Genomic DNA, 26,272 nt, shown 5'->3' with positions numbered 1-26,272 from the left:
TCAGGATGTCCCAGTTATTAGAGATAATATTTTTTATGTAAGTAGAGTCTCTACTAATAGGTACAGGGAATGCTATGGTCCAATCACGAGGACTTGCTTGTGGAGAGGAAGAAATAGAGTCATTTCCTGAAGTAGCAGAATTAGATATAGGTGTATTAAGAATGGTACTATTTCTAGTTTTATTGGGCACAAAGCCAGATGTAATAATAGGTGGAAACTTGGAATGTCTAGATGCTGTAACCTCTGTAATAATGGAATCTAAAACATATTCTGGATAGTGTCTGTTAATAAGAAAGGACTTGAGTAAAAGACACTCATTAATAAAAACATAGTCATCACTAACCAATCTGGATACACGAATGAACTGTCCCCTGGCCATGTTGTGCTTCATAAATAAAGGATGCATACTGGTATAATCCAAATAATTATTCCTAAAAGTACTTTTCCTATGTAGTGAAGATGACCATGACAGGGTAGCAGGGTCAAAAGAAATGCGAGTGTCAAGAAATGTGGCTTGAGTGCCACTCGAGGACAATTTGAAGTTAAGAAAGGGTAAGGATGAGGAAAGAGAATCCAGAAAAGAAAGTAATGTATGTTTACCACCCTCCCAAACAAAAATTATATCATCAGTATATCTAGTGTAGAGCTTAACAAAGTTTATATATATATATATATATATATATATATATATATATATATATATATATATATATATATATATGTATATATATATATATATATATGTATATGTATATATATATATATATATATATATATATATATATATATATATATATATATATATTTATATATATATATATGTATATCTATATATATATATATATATATATATGTATATATATATGTATATATATATATATATATATATGAAAGTATATATATCTATATATATATATATATATGTATATATATGAAAGTTCTGCTGAAAATTTAGAAAGAACAACCAGAAATCTTGCTGGTGATCCCCTTTTGGTCAAGACAGCATTGGTTCCTCCTTCTTCATCACCTAGCCAAGGGCAATCACTACAGGTTACCCCTCAGGATGGACCTACTCGCACAGGACAAGGGAACTCTAATGCACCCTCAAATGTCCACCCTAAACTTAACTTTGTGGGTGATAGGGCTTTGATTCCCTTTAGACACCTTTACACTGAGGATGTGCTACATGTTCTGCAGGAGGCCAGAAAACCCACTATCAGAAAGTCTTATCTATCCAAATGGAAGAGGTTTTCTGTCTGGTGTATAAAAAAAAAAACTTAAAACCACTGTCTGCGAAGCCGCCAGTGGTCCTGTCTTACCATGAAGGCACATTTGTCTGCCATCTTAGAATGCCTGTCTTTGACTCCTCTTTTAGCATCCAGGTTGGAAGTCAAGTTGTTCTACACATCAGACCACCAATGAAACCAATTCCTCCCCTGTGGGATCTCAGCTTTGTGTTGGCAAAGCTTATGTTAGCTCTTTTTGAGCTAGCTAAGGCCTCTTCTCTACAACATTTCATGTGGAAACTGTTCTGGTGGCTATTACCTCAGCAAGAAGGGTTTTTGAACTGCAAGCCCTCATGCCATCATCTCCTTTTACAGTTTTCCATCGAGACAAGGTATCCCTACGTACCAACCCATCGTTCATGCCCAAGGTAGTGAATGAGCTTTCATTGAATCAAGCCATCTATCTCTCTCCACCTTCTTCCCATCTCCACAGTCCTCTAGTAAAAGGATCTTTCACAGTTTGGATGTGCACAGACAACTGAGATACTACTTGGCAAAGACCAAGTCCATCCATAAGTCTGATAGGCTTTTTATTTTTTATCACCTAAGAGCTCTGGGACATCCTGTTTCCAAGCAAACTATTTCCTCCTGGATTTCAAAAGCAATTTCCTTCTGTTACACTGCAAATGGAAAGCTTCTTCCTTCTCTAGTTAAGGCACATTCTACTAGGACTGTGGCTTCTTCTGGGGCCTTCATTAAAGGTTTGGATACACCTTCCATTTTGGAGGCAGCTAATTGGTCATCTGTTCACACTTTCACCAAACACTGCAAATTAAATATTATCTCCAGGTCCAGAGCAGGATTTGCCAGGGCTATTCTATATGGATTTGTGGAAAATGTCTCTGCTTCTCCTCCCAATCCATCTTATGCATGAGCTTTAGCATTCTCCCTCATGTTATGGATACTGCAGCATATGAATAGAAGGACGTAGAATAGTTGTGTAAAATCTTACCATAACCATAGCTGTCCTCTTCTGTATGCTGTAGTATAGTCCCCCCCTGCCTTCCCCCTGGTACTTGCCTGATTCCTGGATACTCACTCCCTACAGGCTGGTGCTTGGTGGCATTCAATTCTGAGTTAAGTGCGTGCTGATGTCTGCTTTATACCCGTTGTCCATTTATGGCTGACTTACGATGTGTGATACGGGCTGTCGCATGTACCTTCACAGTAGCATTTTAAGTTGGGTATAAAGGCCAGACACAAGAGTCAACCGGAGGCAGACGCCCTTATGTTATGGGTACTGCAGCATGTAGAAGAGAAGAACATCTATGGTTATGGTAAGATTTTGCACAACTATTCTTTCAGGAGAGTCACATTTTTTCACTAGATACATGTACTTCCTTTCAGGGGAGTTCCTCCCTACCCACCGAACCAAAGTTTTTTCTTCAGGTTTTTCAGCACTTGCTGACGCTAGGAGTCATAGAACCAGTGCCTTTAATCAGAGACAAAAACTTCTACTTCAGAATGCTTCTGGTTCCAAAGAAATACTATAGAGACCAGTTCTAGATCTTTCCCGTCTCAGCCTGCTTATGAAAGTACCAAAATTCCAAATTTTGATCCTCAGGTGTCTCTGCTGTCTGTCGTCTCTGTTTTGAGCTTTATTGTAACAGTAGATCTAAAATTATGCTTGTCATCATATCCCCTTAGCTCTAGGCTTCAGAATATTTCTCAGATTCTTTGTACCTGGGTCACATTGTCAGTCCCCTGCATTATGCTTTCGGTTATCTACAGCTCCGAGGGTGTTTACATTATGCCTAGCTCCAGTGATAGCTCATTGCAGATTGTAAAGTATTCAAACATTTCCTTTGGACACCTTACTGATTTTTGCAGTCTTTCTCTGATGCCAGGAGTCATCAGCATGGGTCTCTTCCCTCCTTTCCTTATTCTGATTTTGCATATGATGTGGTGGCATGGAGAGATACACATGTCCCCTAAGCAAAGACGTTAGTCCAAGCTTGGCATAACAGAGGTTTTCTCTATCAGCAGAGGAAGCTCCAACAGTTGCTGATTGCAGAAGGGATTTGTGCAAATTAGCTGACCCTGAGTACTTAACTGTTTGTACTACTACAACCCATGTGTAAGCTGCTGTTTCTAGTTATATTTGGCTGCAGTATTCTCCATGTACATCCCAGCCGTCTTTTGCCCTTAACCATTGTGTATGTAACTGTTGGCCATTATGTAAATTTATATACCAGCCCATAGGATTGCTAGAAACATGACAAGAGCACTGAGCTTTTTTCTTTACCACAAAGTCTCGCAAATTCCACTGTTGTACTTGATTTCTGTTCTGCTCAGTTTTTCTCAAATCATTAAATGGTAAGCGCTTAATTTTAAGAAATTTGCTTTTAAATGTTTAGTGTGAATTTGTTTTCTGCAGTTTTATAGATCTGTAATGTATTTTCATTCCTTGTTTCACAGGACTCTGATCTTCGCAGTGCCCTTTTGTTAGAGCAGGCTGCGCATTGTTTTATTAATATGAGAAATCCAATGGTGAGGAAGTTTGCCTTTCATATGATACTGGCTGGTCATCGATTTAGTAAAGCAGGGCAGGTAAGTATTTTTATTTTGTTTTCTAAATGGGTTATGTTTCAGCTGTGTGAATATTTTAGTTTACTACTATAAGCGGATTCTGTTGGTCGCAGTGCTTTTTTAAAATGCGTAGTATCAAATTTTGAACTTTCACTTTTATCACATTGTTTTACTTACTGGATACCAAATTTTCCATTAGTCAGACTTTGACATCAGTTATTCAGGAGAAAATCTTGCAGTGGAGTATGTATCATTTATACATAATACTAAATTGGAGAAGTATTCCTTTAAAAAAAAAAATGCTTCAAGCTAGGATGAATGAATGAGGGAGCGATGTCTAGAAGACAAAATTTTAATTTTTTATATAAAACGCTTCTCATGACCAAAAACTACTGTTACTGCTAAGTTAAGGAGAATGTATAGGCTTTTGTGATGTCTGGATATAGTAGTGTTGACTCATATGAAGCCAGTGCAAAAAATAAATAAATAATATATTGCAACAGTTATAAAAAGAGGCTTAACATCAATTGTCTGATAAGAGAGAACTCATTTGACAGTTGCTTGAACATAGTTTGAGATGGCAGTTGCTTGTTGGCTTTATATAGGCTCAGTTTCATATTGCTTTAATTGTGTCCTGTTTTTGTCTTTTCTGAACATGCAGCCTCATGGATAAATAACCATCAGTAAATTAAAAAAAAACTGAAAGTGAGATTTAAATGCATTGTTCAGTACTATTTCTCTGAGGTAAAGTAACCTTGGAGTAGGAGGACTAAACTCCAGGATATGATGCCCTCACATATGGGCGAGTGTAGGGGACTTGCCTCCCTACAAAAAAGAAACCATTTTCAATTGCTTTGGACTTGCACAGCTGCGAGTATGTATGTGTTGCGAACTTGTTCATAGGTGAATACTAGGCTAACTGCCCTGAAGGGTCATTTTAAGTGTAGCTAATAAGCCTCTCATCTTGTGTTTGAGGAGAAGACCTTTGGCCATTGTGAAACCCACCCTTGTGTACTTTGACTGTCCGGATCAAGTACTTTTTGTCAGGGATTTGTATTGTGAAGCATTTAGCCTCAAACACTCAAAGTGGAACTGCTAAATGAACTTAATTGTATCACCAGTCTTCACTCTGAAGTACAGGCCCAACACTAAGGGACTCTGGCTAACAAAGTTCGCAGATGAGTGCAAACTGGGAGCCATTATTGAATCCCCAAATGATGTGGATACTGTACAAAATGGGCCTTACAGAAACAGATGCTTTGTGCCAGAGCCATGGGATTAAGCTCAATGCCAAGAAAAGTATAGTTATCTCCTTTGGGAAAAAACATGTACCCGTGAGTTATCACATAGTTGGCAGTACACTAAACACCGAAAGTGTGATAAGAGACTTAAGGACACAGGTGGACAGTGCTCTCACCTTCAGTAACCACATTGCTACAACAGTCAGGAAATCCTTCTATGTGGCACACCTCATCACTAAGAGCTTTTCATCCAGAAAAAAGGAGGTCAGTGTCCCACTGTACTCATCCCTCATTAGACCCATTATGGGATACAATGCCCCATTTGGTATGTACCTCTCAAGACATCTGCACCAACTGGAAAGGCCGCAGAAATACCTCACTAAAAGAATCACAGGCCTAAAGCAGATGCCCTATGCTGACTGCCTTAAAAAACTCCAGCTATACTCTGTCGCATATCGTCTACTCCGAGGCGATCTCTGCTTAACATACAAGGCCATGTCAAACCCAGAGCTGTTGGATTTGCTACACTTAAAGAAATCCCAATCCCTCAGAGCCACACGCTCCAGGGATCTAAATCTTGTCATCACAATAAACAAAACATGCTGGAGGGATAGGTTCCTGATCCAGAGACTCCCCAGACTCTGGAATAGACTGCCCATACATGTCAAGAGCGCCCCTTTGGCCCTCTTCAAAAGGAACCTTGATGATTGGATGGGAGAAAGGAAATTCACCCTGGGGATCACGTCAGTCGCCCTGCTAGACAGGGGTCCAGGGAAGTAAACAGTGTGGGAAGAAATAGCCAGGGAATTGTTATGGCTAGGCTTGTATAGGCCCAAGGGCCGATTGCCTAGTACCAACCTATGAACCAGTTTGGTAGCATCACTTCTGGTGAAGGTAGACTGAATTCCAGAGGAATACAGAAACCTGTCTAGTGTCTGAAAGCTAAAAAATGGAACCAAAATAAGGACTTGGTTCAGTTTCTGTGGTTCTGTCTCGACCACTAATCTGTGTGGAGTTTGTATGTTTTTATCCTGTGTTGCCTTTATTTATTTATTTGGTATTCCTTTTTAAATCTTGGACATAGTTAAAGAATGACATGATTATCCTTGGCTAGTGGGGGGGCCGTTTTTGCTTTGTAATTAGCTTTGGAGGACTTGACAGTATGCCTAATTTGTTTGTTTAAGCTAAAGAGGGATTTCTTCCTTTGCTGAGCCAGTTCCCTCTTGGGACATTAGTTTCTTTCTTTTGTTGTATAGCCTGTTTTATACTAGGGGTCCACCAGGGTGACTTGTTTTTTCAGCAAGACCTGGTTTTAATCCAGTAAGGTACAGCCGATTCTGTACAACTGCTTAAGTGGTTATACAGGGCATTGATGTACACCTCTGCATAGGAGTCCATGTTATCTGCATTTGAGGGGGTTTGAAGCTTCTTATACCATCACTTAGTAGGAGGTAATTTGTCTTTGAAAAATTCTTAAGCGTTTTTGAGCTTGATGGGGTGTGTGGTCTTATAATTACATCAAATGAGACTGAATTATGGTCCAATCTTACAAGGGAGGACATCATACGGTGGAAGGGGGGGGCGGTTGCAATGCTATCCATGTTGGTGAGTATTATGTCCAGGACATTTAAGCCTCTTGTGGGTGTGCCAACTAGCTGTTCCAGAGCATTTGCAGTGACACAGACAACAGCCAGCATGTTTGTGGTCGTGTATGTTTCCCAGTCGATGGTTGGATAATTAAAATCACCCATGAGTAAGCTGTTGGGCTATATGGCAAATGACTTTAGTAAGTCCAGGTATGCATTATTCTTTTCCTGTTTCATGGTGGGAGACCTATAGCTAGGTATGGTGTAGTAGTGGGCTTTGCCTGTAGTTAATTGGACATGGAGTAGCTGAAGAGAGTCATACTATTTGACCAGTCTTGAGATGTACTTATCCTTAGTGAAGATGGATAACGCCTCCCGTTTTGGTTCTTTTAAGCTCGGTCTGTGGTTTGAACTTATGGAAGGAATTGTAGCCCTACACAGCTGCAGGTACTTTCCGCACCTTTGAATCATGTATCTTGTGACTGCACGGAAGTCAGCAACTTCCAAAGTGAGAAGTCCTTCCAGGGAGTGTAATTTCTTGTTTAGACTCCTGGCATTAAGCAGTAGTACCTTGAGTTTATCTAGAGAGGATTTTATTATTTTGGGAGGCTGGTTATTTTGACACTGCCTAAAATGAGCACAATAGAGTTGGCTAATGCATTTCCCAATATCCAAATACCTAGAGGAAACAGGTTCAAACAGTCTCTGGCAAAGCAGCGTGGCCTGTCTATCATGTCTTCCCAGTCTGGCACATATTGAATCCCCTTGGACTGACACTAGAAGCTACGCCAGTTAGTCATTGTTTTGTTTGTATTATGGCATCATCCTTGGGGTGGTTAGAATGTTGCTTAAGGTTAGGCTTAAACCTGCCTGTGGCACATAATCTGAGAGCTCAGTCATGCCTCTCTCTATATATTCAAGTGTGATAAGTCTCAAGTCATCCACTCCCACATGGTCTATGATATGGAGTGATATTGGAACTTGTGGTTGAGTGACTTGACGGATCCTGGCATCTGACATGGAGCTAAACTTAACCCGCTGCTTATTCAGCCTTGTGAGACTAGCAACTGTGTGTCTCACAGTAGCATCAGCTAAGATCCAGTACATTAGGTTTTGTGATGTTTTGCCTTGTGGGCTTATTTGTTGAGACACTGGTATGTGTGTTTTTGTGTGTTATGGTTCTTTCTTGGATTGTCGTGTGTGAGTGGTTTCTGTTTGGGAGGCGTCGGATCTTTTGGTAAGTTACTAGTGAGTACCTCCGCATATGTCACTTTGTGTAATCTCCTTTTTTAGTGTGGGACGTGTGTGCACTGGCAACCTGTTTGAGCGTCTTGTCTCCAATTTCATAGTGTAACTACATCTCTCACATAAAGAATTTGTTTCAGGATTAAGTGGATGTCGATATACATGAGACACTTGGTACATTGCCTCATGGTGCCCTTGTCTATCAGGCTGGCCAGAAAGATGATGGAAAACTTCCCATCCATGATAGCAAGCTGTTACTGTATGTTTTATTAGGGATGGGAATGTGTTCATTTGACAGGACTGTGCTGGTAGCACCAAGGCTACAAGAGGGACCTATACTTTGTGTAGGCTAAGAATTATCATTAAGGCAGGAATGCTCATTGCGCAACTAAGTTGCTCCTAAAGCAGCAAAAAAGTTGGAAGGGTTTCACTGACAGCTCTTTTGGGAAAAACTGAGCTTCTAGGCTTTTGCGTCTATACAGGGTACTGGTAACTGCTGCGAGGCTCAAATATGAGCAAAGAGAAATAAGTTTTAAGCTAACTACCAATCAGGAAAGCACACAGTAAGCTTTTCACCAGCAATCACCAACCAAGTCAGGTTAGATCAGCACACTTCTGCCACAAGGGTGCAGAAAAACTCCTTAATGTAGAATAGCTGGTTTGGAGCTCGAGTGTAACAAAACTACACAAACTACTTACAACAGCCCTACAACTAAGAGATACAATGTAATACACTGTACTTAACTATATTAAGCAGCAACAGACGGTACTTTTTTTTTTTTGGAACTGCTAAAGTACAAGTCAGAGCCTGTAAGAGAAGTGTAAAAAATACTTAGAGCCTTTTTGTGCACTTCCCCGTTCAGATAGACCAGGTAAACACCTACTGCCACTAGACGAATAATCCTAGTCATTCTAATGTAAAAGCACACTAGAGGAGTGTCCACAGTGAAATGCTGTCACAAACAAACTTAAAAGATAAGAAATGCTACCACAAACAAATGTACAGATACGGATACAGCGATATTCTTTAAACAGCCTTTAAAACTGAGATCATTCAGTAAAAGTAATTTATTTTGTGTAAATGAGCCAAGAGAGCCACTCAGTTGAACAGGATTTATAAAGGCACTAAAAACAAAATAAGCTGATTAATAAGCTCTGCAGCCAATAAAACTACATGCAGAAATCTCAAGTGTTTCCCCACCTTATACAGACCAGGCTACCTCCCAGTGCACTAGAGGGGAAATCCACTGACCTCATGATGTAAAAACAAGTGCTAGAGTATAACAATTACACTACTTTATCCAAGAGCTAGTTAGATAATACATTCAGAGTAAGTAAATCAGTAGAACAGACAATGAGAGGCAAATTGCATTTTTTCAACATAAGCACAAGGAAGGGCAAATAAATAGTTCAGAATATCAACAGCAGTGTAGAAAGGGAGGAACTTAAGCTCAATTTACAGTAGGGGTGGGCAGCTTAAAATCACCAGGTTTAAAAAGCAGATCACTGAAGGAGAGCTTGGGTGGGAAAATCTAGCAGGGAATTCCCAGCAGTGCTTTAGTTTATGCAGGTTTGATATCTTTTCAGACAAAGATAAAGTCCCAGAAATTCACTCTGTGTTTGTGTCACTCTTGAAACAGTGAAAACAAATGTGAATTGTGCAGCCTAGATTATTATTCCAGACGTCAAAAGGCTTTCACTGCAGGTTTCAGGGTTTAGCAAAATGTTGCATCTCACTTGGTGTGAATGTTGTAAACGTTTGAGGCTAGAAAGCAGATCGTACCAGAGGTGATCCAAGGGGTGCAGTTTCAAAATGGCATTGTCTACAACACCCAGCAGAATCTGTGTCTAGGTAGCAGAAAGGCAGCAAGGAGTTACATTAACATTATTTGAGAAAGTTGGATACCAAGAGGCTGTTTTGACTCTGTAAACAGAATTTAGTTAGGGATGAGTTCAGAAGACATGGTGGCTAAAGCAGATATAGTTCGTTATCCTGCATCTTTAGCTCACTGGTTGATATTAGCGCAAATTTTCGAGCAATATAATGCAAGTACTAGAAGCTGTTAAGTCATACTATAGCTCAACATGGCACAAAGCTTAGTTATTCAATTGGCATTACAGATAAGTGAGGCAAAGGTAAAAGAAATTACCTTTTATTTCTTAATGCGTAGTATACTGGTATCTGCAAAGATTCATGCTTTCCTGTGGAGTGAAAGGTGATAAAGACTGGCTGAATTATATTTGCTTATGTTATATCATTAATAAGGAAGGTGAAGATGGGTTTTACGCATGTGATGTAAACTAGAAAGGAATCAGGAGAGAAGGATGTACAAAATTTTTTTCTGCTTAATGCATTGTCCCACGGCTTCCTACTTTCTACCCTGTGCTCCATATCCTTTTGCTGGGTCCACCAGCAACCCCCCCCTGACCATTTCCAGTATGGCTCAGACTGATGTGAAACTTGAGGGCATGGGGGGGGGGTTGGCTATTCACATCAGGTGCAGGTGCTTGTATTTTTATGACCTACCCCTGTTGCCCTCCTCCTTAGGTTCCTTGTGGTATGCCTGAAGGGCGGATGTGCAGTGGTGATATGTGGTATATTGCCATGCCTCCACAGCAGCTCAGCCTTGTCTCCACCCTATTCCCCCCTTTAGCACATGGCTTCTAGTGTGATGTTCACAGCCTTCAATAGGGATAGTCACAGGAGACTGCCATGGAACCACCCACCCATCAGGGATGGTAATAACCATCCCTCCATGATGCTCCGTCAGATCCCCGAGCCACTAATTGAACCCAGACTGGCTTTGCAGTAGTCAGGACTTTATCCCACTATGCCACCAGATCACTTAGTGGTGTATGTAATTAGCAGTTGAAAACAACTCCATTCTTAATAAAGACCTTGTGATGCATTGGGAAAAGTAAAGCCGCTATTAATAAAGGTTTAAGTGGTTGCTGCTACTATAAATCAATGACAGGAAGCCCTTTTATTTAAAGGAAGTCCAGTGAGGTACTTCGAACTGTGCTGTATGTGGAACTCGTACAGATATTGGAAGAGAGTTTCAGAGTTTAGTTTCAAAAGTCAAGAAGACATGGCCTGAAATGGCTAGTGTAGTGGCAGACCTGGTAAGGAGGTGGACATTGACTGTTGATTGCACTAAATGGTAACATTTGGCTTTAGTTTGCTGCTGAGCTGCATTGATGTGCAAGATTTGCTCACCATCTGAGCATAACCATTTCTTCAGTAACAGTTGTCATCCCTGCAAAGGCCAGTGCTGATCACTCTAGCAAAAGATATTGATGTCATTGGTAAGCAAGGCTCCCAAATTAAAGAACATTTTCATGTGCCCTGTTCAGCTTTTCCCTTTGTTTTGAAGCTTTTGGCTGTACAGCTGCATTTCACAGAAAATATTTTTGTCTTAGTTTTGTGGGCGCCTTTACATGACCTTTTTTACAGAAAAAAATATTTTTTTTCCTCAGTTCTGATGCTTTTATATGTCCCCCTTTCAGTCTCCGTGAGCTTTTAGTAAATATCCTCTAAAGATTTCCATGCAGCAGTGTCTTTGCATGTTTAGGACCTGATCGCAACATAAAAAACTGTAAATTGTGTTTAAAATTTAATGTAGTCCCTAGACTTAGATGGCTACATAGGTTCATAGGTGGTTACTAGGCTGTTGACCCAAAGGTCTTTATAAGCTTAGCCATGTGTACCCAATATAATACTAGAGAAACCCAATTATAAAGGATCTTGCCTAAACTTGAGAACTTAGTTAGCAAAAACTGCCCATATCTAGGAGGGTCATAGGAGAAATCCCTGGCAGGAATTTACAGATGTCCTTCAAGGATGAATCTGCAGTCATAACATATGGGTTGTCCTGCCTCAGGCAGCCCTTCGGTCGGCCGGATTCCAAAGTCTGGGTCTGGCCTCGGCTGATGTCGCACTTTCCCCGACATCAGAGCTTCTGGGGTATAAAAGCATCAGCCAACGTCATTTTCCTCAGTCTTTCTTGCCGTGCGGTGCCCGAAGCAGAAGCTGTTCGCAAGTGCCGGTCGGTCAGATCCAGAGATTTCAGCTACCAAGACTTAAAAGCTAAGTACCCCGTTGGGGATTCTTTCTTGCCTCAGCCGATGTCAGACAAAGTAAATAATTGTTTAACTTGTGGGAAACAAATACCTCATAAGGATTTCCATTCTTACTGCCTTCCTTGCTTAGGCCCAGACCACGACGTATCAGCTTGTTTAGCCTGTGCCTCCTTCAACCGACGGACTCTTAGATGTCGGCCGGAGTTCGCAGAGGAATATTTTGGAACCGCTTTTGCTTATAAAATGCCGTCGGAGACTCTGACTACGCATATGGTCAAAAAACGCAAGGAAAAGGACCGACACTCGCGGCCCGCGATTTCGGCTGAAACCACGGCCAGGCCTACCGCGAGTGTCTCTGTTTCAGCTGAAACAGAGTCCACGGCTATTCCTACTACCGAAACCATACCTCCGACCACCGAGGCTGAGTCGGCTTCTGAACTCCCTACAGAAGCTAGCGTTCAGGAATTGTCCGACACCATACCCTTGGACATTTCTACCCCTGCACGTGGGGCAGCTAGGCCCCCAGCTTCTATGTCTATTAAGGCCTTCTCCAGGGCTAAAGCTGCCAAACTCTCTAAAGCTTTGCCTGCCAACTCTACATCCCAGAGACCTGCCTCTAGTTCACAAATTCTCAGTCTTGCTGAGGACCTTATATCCTTAATTAGGGGTTCCCAACCTCACCCAGACAGGGCCTCCCAACCTCCTCCAGACAAAAGGCCTAGGACTGACCCCTCTGAACCTCACTCCTCAGAAGGATCTGATTTGCCAGACCACCAGGAAGGGGCCTACTCGCTTTATGAGGATTCAGATGCAGAAGAATCTATCTCTTCGGCCTCCCCCCCCCTGAAGAATTTTCATTTGGGGAGACTTTAAACTCCATGAGAGAGCACTTTCAATGGCAGGGTCAGGATTTCTCTGATTCTAGAAAAAGATTAAGGACCTTTTTGCATTTGCCCCAGCATAGGCCCTTAGCTATACCTCCTGTTCTAACTGTAATTGATGATGTGTACAATGATGTCAGCTCTGCACCTGACTCTCTTCCTCCGGCCCCCTCCAAACCTGACAGATATTACAGGGTCCCGGATTCTCACTTCCACCTGTATAAAGCCCATGCTGCAGATCCAGAAACTATTTCTCAGGGCCCTAAAGGGGTTGCAGCCGCTACTGCCAAAAATCCCCTACCCTCTGAAAGAGAATCTAGAGCATTAGAGAGATGGGGAAAAAAGGTTTATACATCTGCTACTCTTTCTGCCAGGGCATTAAACTGTCAATTCCATATGATACAGTACCAAGAATATTTGTTAGATCAGTTGAATAAGAAACTTTCTTCTCCTGAACCTTTGGACCGTAAATCCCTTCAGGATTTGGTACACAACTCACAACAGGTCAGTAATCACTTCTTAAAATGTGGCTATGATGCACTGGAGGCTTCATTTAGATCAGCTATGACTGGGGCAGTAATTCGCAGGCATGCCTGGCTGAAGGAGCAATCTTTGCCAGACCATGTCAAGGCTAAACTACTCGATGCTCCAATGGAAAAACAAAATTTATTTGGCTCCCCTGCACAGGAGATTCTAAAGAAGGTTGAAGAAAAAGCAAAATCTGTGCAAACAGTTAAAGATTTCCTGCAAGTTCAACCTCCGAGGTTCAGCAGAAACTGGCCTACAAAGAATTGGTCCTTTCCAGACACCTCCAGAGCACAGAGAGGCAGGAACAGGCGCCCTAGAGGCAGAGGTCAATCCAAGGGTTCCTACAGGGGCCGTCAGTGGCAGCCTGCCAACCAGAGGAGTAGTGCAACAGCTACAACTGCAACCACTACCACAGGACAGACCCAATGACTTGACTCTGATTCCGCCTACCAGGGATCAACTAGAAGCACCCTTGGGCGGAAAGCTGGCTTTATTCTCGAAAAACTGGCATTGCATTACAAAGGATACATGGACATTGCAAGTAATAGACAAAGGAGACAGGTTTCACTTCCACACTTTGCCCAAAAGAGGCGGAATGCCAAACCTTCCACCAAACCAGAAGGCAGAGGCTTTAAGACAAATCAGCAGTTTACTTCAGATGAAAGCTATAGAAAGGGTACCATCTACAGAACAAGGCCAAGGATTTTACTCCAGACTATTCCTTGTACCAAGAAAAGAAAACCAATGGAGGCCTATTCTCGACCTGTCCGCACTGAACACATATCTCATTGTGCCAAAATTCAAAATGCTGACCCTACAGCAACTTCTTCCCATGCTGGGCAAGGAGTCTTGGCTGGTGACTCTAGATCTCAAGGAGGCATACCTGCACGTCCCTATCCGACCAGATTGCAGAAGACACCTCAGATTTTTTACAGGATCAGAGCATTATCAATTCTCAGCATTGCCCTTTGGCTTATATACTGCGCCCAGAGTACTCACGAAATGCCTGGCGTCAGTAATTGCACATTGCAGACTTCAGGGAATTCAAATTTATCCATACCTGGACGACTGCCTACTACAAGCGGACAACAAGAAAAAATTGTTAAAGGACTTGGCCTATGCCATACACCTGTTACAGGCCTTGGGATACACAGTCAACATCCAAAAGTCAAGACTAGTACCATCCCAAAGGATAACTTTTTTGGGTGCGGATCTGGACACAATCACAGATGGCTTTTCTCACAGCAGAAAAACAAAAACAACTTCCAGATTACTTCATGACTCTGACAAGACAAACTCAGCTTACTGCAAGGAGAGTCCTGCAGGTCCTTGGTTACATGGCATCCTGTATAATCTTGATTCCACATGCCAGGCTACATATGAGGAAATTACAATGGTACCCGAGGAATGTATGGTCTCAACACAGTCACAGTCTAGAAGCCATGATACCAATCATTCCATGCCTTCAAAAGGAATTCCTGTGGTGGTCTCTGGCCTGCCGGTCCAACAGAGGGTTGCCTTTCAACAAACCAAAAACAAGGCAGACCATCACCACAGACGCCTCAGACCGAGGATGGGGAGCACACATGGAGGACAAACGTATCCAAGGCCTATGGCCTCAAGGACAGCTAAGCATGCACATAAACCAAAAGGAAATGCTGGCAGTGAGGCATGCAATCGAGGCTTTCAGTCCCTTCCTCCAGCAAGGACATCTGTTAATAAGGACAGACAACACCACGGTCATGTGGTACATAAACAAACAGGGAGGCACACATTCCTACCCTCTATGCCGGATGGCTATGGATCTGTGGGACCTATGCCTGAGTCTCAATATCCAGCTGCAGGCCAAATTCGTACCAGGAAAAGAGAATTCACTAGCAGATAGCTTAAGCAGGACTACCATGGATGCTCACGAATGGATGCTGCATCCAGACATCTTCAAGCTCATCACCAAGAAATGGGGAATGCCAGAGATAGATCTGTTCGCCTCCCCACTCAACCACCAACTGAAGAAATTCTGCTCAAGGACATACCACCCACAAGCCTGGAGGGTGGACTCTCTCTCTTTCAGCTGGAATGCCCTAACAGTATATGCCTTTCCACCTCTCCCTTTGATGTACAAGGTTCTACTGAAGATCAGGGAGGAACAGCCAAAAATGATACTAATAGCTCCAGATTGGCCAAGACAACACTGGTACCCACTACTGAGAAGCATGTCTCGGGAAAACTCATGGCCTCTTCCCCTATGGCCTCTTCTTCTAACGCAGAACAATTTCAAGACCCTGCATTCCAACTTGAAAACATTGCAGCTAACTGCCTGGAAAATTCATTAAAACCCAACCAAACTGTTTTATCTCAGAGGGTGAAGGACATTATCCTGGAGGCTCGCAGACCTTCCACAAGAAAGGCATACTCAGCTAAATGGAAGAGATTTCTCATTTGGAGCACATCAAAGGGCACAGATGTCACAGTGGCAAATCTAGCACACATCCTCGAATACTTAGCAGAATTGTTCCACAATGGCCTGTCTTATTCTTCCATTAAGATTCATGCTTCAGCAATTTCAGTAGAATACAATATGGATCCACCTATCTTCTCACACCCTCTTCTCAGACAGTTTTTGAGAGGAATCAAAAATGTTAAACCTCCAAGAAGACCCCCCCCTACCTGCATGGGATCTCAATTTTGTGCTGGAAAAATTGACATTACCTCCTTTTGAACCAGCAGCATCAGCAGACCTACAGTTTTTATCTTGGAAAACTGCATTCCTTCTGGCAATCACTTCAGCAAGAAGAGTATCTGAATTACAGGCATTAATGGCAGTGCAGCCTTTTCTTATTTTTCACAAGGATAGAGTGTCACTGAGAACCAATTCTACTTTCATGCCAAAGGTGGTATCCAGGGTATCCTTGAACCAAGCTATTCACTTGCCTACGTTCTTCCCTAACCTAGAGAACAAAGGGGAAAAACTTTTACACACCTTGGATATACACAGACAACTACGCTACTATCTGGACAGAACTAAAACAAACAGAAAAACTGACCAACTTTTTGTAGCATATGCAACCGGGGTGCAAGGAAGAGCAATTTCCAAACAGACAATTTCAAAATGGATAGGAAATTGCATTCGCTTTTGCTACTCCTTTCATGGAAAGACAGCTCCTGAAAATATCAGGCCTCATTCCACAAGGGCCACAGCCACCACCACAGCTTTCCTACGAGGGGTGGCTACCAAGGACATTTTAGAAGCTGCTACTTGGAGCTCTGTGCATACATTTGCCAAGCATTACAATCTTCCTTTATACTCCAGATCCCGAGCAGGGTTTGCAACTGCAGTACTGCAGGGGATCTTAACTACACCATCCTTCTCTTAGTACCTCCTCCCCCAGATTGGCTATGGTATTCTACCCATATGTTATGACTGCAGATGCATCCTTGAAGGACATAGTACAGTTTTGTACCTACCATAAATGTAGATGTCCGATAGGTATGCATCTGCAGTCAGGATTACCCACCCTCCTTCCCCTCTGTGGTATTCCTAGGGTGCTTACCCCTCTTTCAGCTAGCTGGGGGAATCTATTATGGTGTATTTGTTTGTTTATATATGTATATAATTTGCTATTGTTTGGAACTTCTCAGCAATTATTCAAATTTAGCCTTCCTAGAGGGCACCTGGCATCTGAGGCAAGAAAAACTGAGGAAAATGGCTTCGGCTGATGCTTTTATACCCCAGAAGCTCTGACGTTGGGGAAAGTGCGACATCAGCCGAGGCCAGACCCAGACTTTGGAATCCGGCCGACCGAAGGGCTGCCTGAGGCAGGACAACCCATATGTTATGACTGCAGATGCATACCTATCGGACATCTACATTTATGGTAGGTACAAAACTGTACTTTTCCCATCCAGTCATTCGGGCTACTCTTAAACAGGGTCATAGAGGGGCTTTGTTTTTTGTGAATTGGTAGCCTATTTCAGAGGAGTGACAACCTCTGAGAGACAAATCTATCTCTCCAACAGGTCCTGTTTGTCACAGGCCAGGTTAAGGTACCTGGAGCGATTGACCCTTGGCCCATTTGACTTGCGGATGTGCAGCATTTCCATTAGGTTTGGATCCAAGATTGCTCTGCAGGTCAAGCAAAAGTCTCCTGAAAGTAGTCTGGTACAATGAGAGTGACTTCAATCTCTCAATTTATGACGTGCTGGAGTCCCTGAACTTTCTTGCTTAGAAATCTCTGAGGTCTCTCAAGTTGCTGCAGGTACCTGCTAAGGTACATACCAAAAGGAGCATGGTACTCTATTACTGGCCTGATGAGGGTCTTGTACAGAGAAGTTGTGACCTCTTTTTCACTCTTGAAGCAATGCCTTTGCTAATGAGGTGTGCGAATTAGAATGCCTTCCTTACCACAGTAGACGCATGGTGGTCAAAGATTAGGCTACAGTCAACTTGCATTCCTAAGTTTCTCACTACTGAGTTGTTACTTAGGATATTATTATTTATATGATAGTCTGCAAGGATATCATTTTTACCAAAGGAGATGGTAATGCATTTTTTAGTATTGAGTTTGAGTGAATGGCTTTGGCACCAATAATTGGTTTGTGTAAGTCCGTCTTGAAGTTTAATGACATTGTTTGGGGATTCAACGTTTGCACCTAATTTGCAGTCGTCAGAAAACTTACTCAGTCATAGCACCTCTATTTTGACTTGAACGTCTGAGAAGTATATCCCAAACAGTAGGGGGCCCAACACTGACCCATGTGGAACCCCACTGGTGACAGGTCTGCTGGCTGAGGTTAAGTCCACAACTTTGACTGAGTGTGATCTGTCAGTGAGCCAGTTAGCATCCCACCTGACAAAATAAGGGCCGATATTCTACATGTTACTTAACTGAGAAAAAGATTGAAGAGACTAAACCAATTAAAACATAAACAATTTCATAATTGTTAGACATTTTTTACACATGCAAATTGAGTAGGGGGGAGAAGCCAGAAGAACTTGAAGTATGAGCTGTACATAAGCCTTATTGAGCTGTCTTGAAGAAGGTGCTTTAGTTTTATTCAGTTTTGATGGCTCCTAACATTGAGATGACAGTTTTGTTTGTGAAGTCACCCAAAATGGGACTCACTAGCAATATAACCACCATTAAAAATAAAAGTTGCAGCATGGATCCCCACTTCTTAACTATCAATGATTATTCTGCAAGTCCCAGGAGGGGTCAGCAAGAGTGTGTCTTAGTTGGAACTTCTAAGAGTTCAGCTGGCTTCATGATATAGAGGTATAAAGCTCTGACTATGACCAAGATGACATTAATTTGTCTAGCGGCTCGGGCACTGGCTGAGCCAAGTCGAGGAGAAGAATAGTGAGCATCCAACATGACCTGCCCATTCTTGCAGAGGATGCCATTTTTACTTACTGCACTGCAGGCATCTGTCAGAGGAAAAAAACCTTGCAGGCAGCAATAGACAGGATGTGGGTATGGTCCCTGCCAAGTCACTGGAGTGGTAACCTTCGTGGAGCACTACAGCGATGTGCATACCCTTAGGGAAAGGTGTTACACACCCTCACATCTGCAAGCCCACGCATTACCACCAGGAGGAGAGATTAGGGACATAGAACACCATTACCCTGAAGGCTACCTGAATGATGATTTACTGTGAAAAGAGATCTCCCTACCCAAGGAAATTTGTGGTAGGGCTGATGGTTGGCAGTCGTGGGAAGAAAGATAAAAAAAAAAAAAAAAAAAAACATTAGAAGGTTGTTCACTTTGTTAGAAATGAAGGGTACTATTTTAGTACTGTTGATGTAAGTTTTCTCCATTTCACAACCATTAATCAATTAATACCACTGGATTTTGAATGTAAAGTATTGCATGAAGAGTACTTTAAAGGTTTACAAGAAGCAAGTCACATAGGTCAGGTAACTGTGACCTGATGCTGATCCGCTACTAAATCTAATATGCGAGAACCTTTATGTACCCTGCAAAGTTTTAGGAGGGGAGGAAAAAAGAAATAGGTCTTCATCGCTCATGTCTATAGAAAAAGTTGATTATTTTCCCTGTTTGGACTATTTCATGAAGACGTCTTGGTTGTTACCAGTAAGCTGTAAGATTTTGGAGAAAGTAATTTACAAGGGTAGATATTTTGGGTGCCTTTTTTTGGTTTCATTTTCACCAAAATGAAAATCTGTACTGTTGATGCCTCAGAAACAGACAGTGGTCTCTTCCCCTTTTTTGACATTAATGAAAATTCATTCAGACTAATTACTAGAATTAAGTCTAGCAGTCCACAAACCAAAAAAGCTGACTGAGTGTACATACCTGCAGATTGGTATAATTCTTGTAATAATAATTAATAAAAATCATTCTACAGTATTCATTTTTTTTCCTTTCAGTGAGTACAGACAGTTCTCTTGGCTATCCTATTATATGCTAAAGAATTCGGGCTGATTGTCATTGATGAAAAGATGTGCACATCAAGTAGTTTGGCTAGAAGGTCACTGAAGTATTTAGCATATATATGGTCAGATACAGAAGTTTTTTTCTTGAGACAGATGCAGAAGTTCATTCAGAGTATTATTTTTCTAGTCCCTGTAACTGCTGTGACCATCTAGCCATACTGTTGAATTCCTATCATCAGACCATTAGTCAGGTACGCCCAGGTATCATTTGTCTAGCCATGAGGAGATTTTTTGGATTTTTTGCCCTGACCCCACTGTCTCTCTCTGGCTGACATGCAGTCATAAATGCAAGGACCTGCTGGGTTTTCCACTTGTAGGATCAAATATGTGAAACACCATCACAGAAAATATCAACCCGAAAAGATCAAAAAGTTAAGTTCATTGAGCAGATTTCTTAGTTGTCCAAGATCGCAGTAGAGTTAGGGAATGGGTTTTTAACTTTTCCAGATTTCAGTGTGATCTCAGAGTTGGTATGTAGTTAGCATGGGGGGTATGGGAGGTGCAGGGGTCTTGCCAGCCTGCATAGAGCATGTCTTTTTAATTTTCTTTTTAGATTTTTTTCTTTTGCAGATTGGCCTTTTGAAGTTAATGTTTTATTTGTCAGTATTTCATGAGTTTGATCTTGTGAATTGAGCCCCATGCTGTTTCTTTCCCCTATGAACACGTTCCTTACCACATAGTCTCCAAGAAGGCTTCCACATGGGTATGACTTGAAATAGCTAGTTGCATGTCCCTAGCCTATACCTTGCATCTCTCTCTCTTTCTTGTGGGTGCCAGCATGCACTGAGTCTGACTATATCTCCCTCAGGTTGGGTGAGTTGGCATCAGCTGCTTACTCACACCCTTCCATTTTGGTTTTATTATTGCCCAGATTGCTAGTTGATGACTGGTTGTCTTGAGTTGCAGTCAGTGCCCCATAAAATGCACTGAGGAAGACATTCATAGTTTTCCAGAAAGGGGGATATCACCTCTGATAGAATTACATACAGTTGATATAAAAAGTGTACACACTCCTGTTAAAATGCCAGGTTTTTATGATATAAAAAGATGACATATAACCTGTACAATTCAATTGGAAAACAAAACTGTTAGGAGAAAAAATGTACAATAAGCTGGTTGCATAGGTGCGCACACCCTTAAACTAATACTTTGTTGAAGCACACGTTATAGGTCACATTAAATGTGGGAAAAGTTTTGATGATTTATTGTGATCTCATTTTTTATATTACAAAAACCTGGGATTTTAACAGGGCGTGTGTACACTTATATCCACTGTACCTGCATACACAGAAGTGTCTAAAGCAGTAGACACATCCTCAGTTATCCAAGTCTGGAGTGGAGATAAAAAGATGCATGTACTTGAGTTTATTTTGTATTTGTTAACCAGGTAGGTGAGCTGGTACAAGGATGCATTTCAGTTATGGACTGAACTAAATAGCAGAGATAGTCACCCTGAAGTAAAGTTACATAAGTATACATTGTTCTGTAGTATAGACATATAGCGTATGTATAATTTGTTAGTACAATGAGTGCAGGTAAGTGTTAGACATACCCTGTAGATATTAAAGGCCATTTGTTGGATACTTCCAATTTCTGCAGAACTGCATCATCACAGACAACACATCATTACAGTGATGTGGCATGTTGTTTGTAAACATGCAGCTGAAATTTTAAGACGCTTAGAAAAAAAGGAAAAGATTGGTTATCCAAGAAGCACTTGTTTCACGCTGTTGCACTCCAACTTTCCAGTAACTTTCAAAGAAATAACCCTTGTTCTGCAAGTAAACCTCTTCCCAAAATCCTTTCAGAGGGTGGACAGTCTGTCATTTCCACTTTTGGACCAAAGGCGGGCATTCTAGTAAAGAGGAGTTTGGGTGCTACCTAGAGCTATTCCTAATCCCTTAAGTCTGAAGGGCAATTTTCAATATCATTCGGAAGTCTAGGAGACTGTTACTACAAACATATAGTGGTTCACAAGGTTTTTCATAGACTTTGATTAGATACTTCATTCCACTTCAGTTCCACAAACTCTCTTGCATCAGTTTCAGCATACCTTTTTTTTTTTTTTTTTTTGATGCAGCAATTACTATAAAACAGTGGTTCTGAAACTTTGCAAGCTGAAGGACCTCTTTTATATAGGAAATATTTTGGTGGACCCTATGTTTTGGATTGTGTTTTTAGCCGAATTAATATAAAGAAAGCAACATTTAAATTTTAAAAACTTTTATATTTCTTTTTTTCATTTACAAATTGAGGGCCTGCTGCCCTTGAAGAATAAATTGCCTATGGTACATCAAAAAATGGTAAGCTGGTAACATTGCAATAGGCCAGGGAATGGATTGCAAACTGAAAACAGGTTAATGGTTACTAGGCATCTCATCCAAAGGAGGACGTACTCAGGACTGCAGCATCCCATCCCCTTAAAGTACAACACAGTATCAGCAATCCATCTACATGTTCTGGAGTAGAACCCACAGCCATCTGCATCAAAACACAAGTATGCTACCTGTTGTGCTACTAACACTGTTTTAAAATTCTGTACCACAATAGTGATACCATTTGCTAAACAAAACAGTTGCACATTGTAAACAGACATGGTATGAGCATGAACATGAGCAGCAGTAAACTTCTCTTCCCTTGACGCTCGCAATTCCTTGAAAATGCACTTGAAACTGAATTCCTTGAAAAATGCACCTGGAACCCAGTTCCTTGAAAACTGCAGCTTGGTAGATGAGGTAGGATTCAGGCTGTTTCCTGTAGCTAAGGTACAGGGTTTGAGCTTAAGCAAATTACTAACAACCTACTAACCCTAACTAGGGCATTTCACTCTTACTCACACACACCTCAACCTCTTAGTGCAAGAAATCTGGACAAAGTATAAAAGTAAACATGAACTTGGGAAATTGCTAGAGTAACAGGAATATGTATTAGTATGCATTTTTCTGACGATGTGAAGTCTAAAACTCAAATGTCTGTCATTATTTAGCAACTTTGGTCCTTTTTATGCGGAACAGAAAAAATATATGGGCATTCTGCAAAAACCTGGACAGATGAGGAGTATGCTACGTACCACTTACACACACACACCCCTCCCTCCCTCACACACACGCTCGCACACACACACACACACACACACACACACACACATACACCTCAACTTCTTAGCGCAAGAAACCTGGACAACGCCTGTCATAATGTGAGAGGGGGAATAAACTAGGGATACTTTTTAAATACTGCCCTTATAAACTTAGAAAGTTGCTAGAATAACAGGATTTGTGTTAGAATGCATTTTCTGAAGGATATGAAGTATAAAAGTAAAACGCACATCATTATTTAGTTTTAGTAACTTTAATCATTCCAGTGATTTGTCAAAACAAAAAAGACAATTTTTATGAGGAACAGACTAAAAATATAAGGAAAAATCTGGACATTCTGTGAAAATCCGTACAGTTGAGAGGTATGACACACACATACACCCCTACCTCCCTCTTACATCTCCCCCCAGACCTCTCAACCTCTTAGACTTAGACTAGACTACATCAAGAAATCTGGACAAAGCCACAAATAATGGGTGGAAAAAGGCCCAAAAATAGCATTATATTAATTTTAATTTGCTTATTTCTAACTTCTTATCTTGTTACAGTGTAAAATGTGGAAACAATTAAGGACAGTAATTTCTTATTTTAATATCTCTAGCATGTGCACCAACCCTGATAAAATTCCTCTCACCTCACATTTAAAGTACCTGTTGACTGTATATTACGCAGAATTGCTTCTGCTACATTACCATGCAATTTACATTTAATTTTATTACGTTAATATTAATGAGAACAAAAACTGTTTTACTTGGTTACTTTTTCAGTCCCAACTGTGTTATTCTAAATATTAATGATATAAAGTGGGGGTTATGCTTTAAAGTTCTCCTTCCAGCTTAACACAGTTAACAAACTTTCAGACATCTCATGCATAACCACTTGTCAAAACTGGATCTTAACAGAAGTGTTGCATGTAATCATACCACTAGAATGACTGTATCTGGACAATACTGTGGCAGAAGGGAAAAATGATAAAAACAAAAAAAGAGGACACGACTGTGTGTGTGTGTGTTTGTGTGTATAAAATCAGTACTCACTGTCCACCAGGGAGAAGAGAACCAAGTTTATCCCGACAAACATGGGATTGTCTGGTCTCACTGCTCCTACCCTCAGATCTTTAAACTGGCTTGAGTTACCTTTGTACCTCAAGTTCACCCAACATCTATTTGCTAATAAAATGGTATACAAATCCTCATCCTGCCAAGCAACCAGCACCATTCTTAACCATTACCTCCCTAATTGCCCTCTTCGCTCATCTGAGAAACACCGTTTTGAAGTCCATAAACCAAAAAAATGCATCTGTCACTACCTGTATTCCTGCTCAGTAGCCTGGGTCTGGAACAGTATTCCCACAGACATTAGAGCGATGCCATGTAGTCACATATTCAAACAATCTCTAAAGAGATTTCCCCTTAACTCTCGACTCTGTACATGTCTTCCACCAGGCTGACACTACTCAGTTATTCCTTTCTTCTCTTCCTTTCCCTTGCTGTCTTTCTTCCTCCTTCCTCATTCCCTTCCTCTTCTTTTTCCCATTTCCTTTCCTTTCCTCCCTTGTCTTGTTAGCCAAAGCCCCAGTTACTTCTCCAATAGCTCCCTACTTTAACTACATTTCCTGTTCTCCCAACTGCAAAATATCTTTCCTTTCCCTTAATCTTTTGCCCATATTGAAAATGCTTATGTTTACCATGGTTATCACTATTCATTATACTTTACTAAGTAGTCACTATCCTGTGATTGCTGTTGAATATTCACTGTATGATTTTCTGATCTGACTTCTATTTATTCTGTATGTCGATTCTACTATTGGTTACTGCACTTCTTATGATAATATTATGTACTTTATTTAATTGAACTATGTATGCCAGAACTTTTCTCCCTGGGCCTCCACTGAAAATGGGATGCATACACAATTGGACTTTCCTGGTAAACAGATGTCAAGTAAATAAATGCAAAAGCCAAAATACCGCACCCACATCTGAAAGAATTTTTCCTGTTTGAGGCACCATCTCAAAAAATTCTTCAGTGACTAGAGGAAAAGAGACATCGTAGACTGCAAAATAAATATTTCAACCTCCAGTTCATAGATACAATTGAAATGACCATTTTATATTAAACAAACCAATCAATACCCAAGTCTGTACAAGAGACAGTTTAGGAGGAAGAGTAAGGTGTGTGTGTGTGTGGGGGGGGGGGGTAGAGTACAAGCAACAGTAGCCTGCTGCCTTTTCACAACAGGAAAGATAATTTTGAACCATATTATGAATGACTGCATCAAAGGAATTTCTCAGTAACTCATGGCTGGGGCCTGTCAGTTCAGCTCCAAAGCAGCAGATGTTCATATGATCTGAAGTAGTTACTTCATTTGCTCTGCAACCTGTGGGTATCGGATCCGACAGCTTTCCAAGCTACAAGATCCAAGCTCCTAGCTCCTCCCCCTACCCATAATCCCCTGCTACCTGCTGTATTACCTCAGATCGTAACTATCTAAGTAGCTATCTTTTGAAGAGCTCCTGGCTTTGGTGAGATTGTTTACTTGTTAAAGTCCTTTTTTCTCTAGCGTTTTTGTGAAGTTGTAGGTAGTGTACGTGTGTATAGTGCCCCTGGGTTTATTTTCAGTGGTTTAGTTAGTTTTTCTTGTAGTTAGTTGTTCCTCTGTGTGACACCCCTCCCCCCTTAGTGTTTGGATGTGAGCGTGTGAGTGAGTTTAAAATGGCTGAAGGGGCCCAAAGCCGTTTTTTCGAAGTGTACTGTATGTGGCCATAAGCTTTCACCGGCTGATGGCCGCACTCAGTGCGTTTTATGCCTGGGGGTGGCCCATTTATCTATGGCCTGCCAAATTTGTGCGGCCTTTAACCCCCAGGCGCTTAGGGATAGGAAGAATAAGCTGATCCTGGTGGGAAAGCTGCCCCAGGAATCGGCTTCTTCTTCCTCTCCCGCTCAGGCTGCTTTGGCAGCCCCGGTGCCTTCTGCGCCCCTTGCTCAGCCCAGGACTTAACCTCCCTCTTTGGGTTCGAGCACAGGTGACGCTGGTGCCTCTTCCTCCAGAGAGGAGGCACAAGGATAAGGAAGGGCACAAATCCCATAAAAGGCGGGCTGAGACTCAACCCTCAGCCCCGCCATCTAAACTGACTAAGTCTCCCTCGAGGGTCTCTGGATCCTCCCCCTCTCGGCTCCATTCGCCCAGCTTTTCGCCAGAGGAGGAGGACCAGTCTCCCTCGAGGTCGTCGAGGCGGCCCTCCCGGCCCACCTCGACGACTTCTAGATCGACCAGAAGCCTCACCGAAGCGGACATGGATCGGATGATGCGTCGATTCATACATACCCAAATGCAGATGGGGGGTGCT

At 41.6% G+C, this 26,272-nt stretch overlaps 1 protein-coding gene across 1 annotated transcript in view; it reads left to right on the top strand.

Moving 5' to 3' along the window:
- The window catches only part of TRAPPC8 (trafficking protein particle complex subunit 8), a 3,178,250-nt gene that overhangs the window by 1,001,409 nt on the left and 2,150,569 nt on the right, over nucleotides 1–26,272 (top strand). Inside the window, exon 11 of the mRNA XM_044065843.1 lies at nucleotides 3,705–3,836. Coding sequence (XP_043921778.1) covers nucleotides 3,705–3,836 — 132 coding nt within the window. The remainder of the gene's footprint in view (nucleotides 1–3,704; nucleotides 3,837–26,272) is intronic.

The sequence above is a fragment of the Protopterus annectens genome, chromosome 3.part0 (assembly GCF_019279795.1).
Source record: "Protopterus annectens isolate FY-2018-M chromosome 3.part0, PAN1.0, whole genome shotgun sequence".
NCBI lineage: Eukaryota > Metazoa > Chordata > Ceratodontiformes > Protopteridae > Protopterus > Protopterus annectens.
This window is presented reverse-complemented; position numbering and strand designations above follow the sequence as displayed.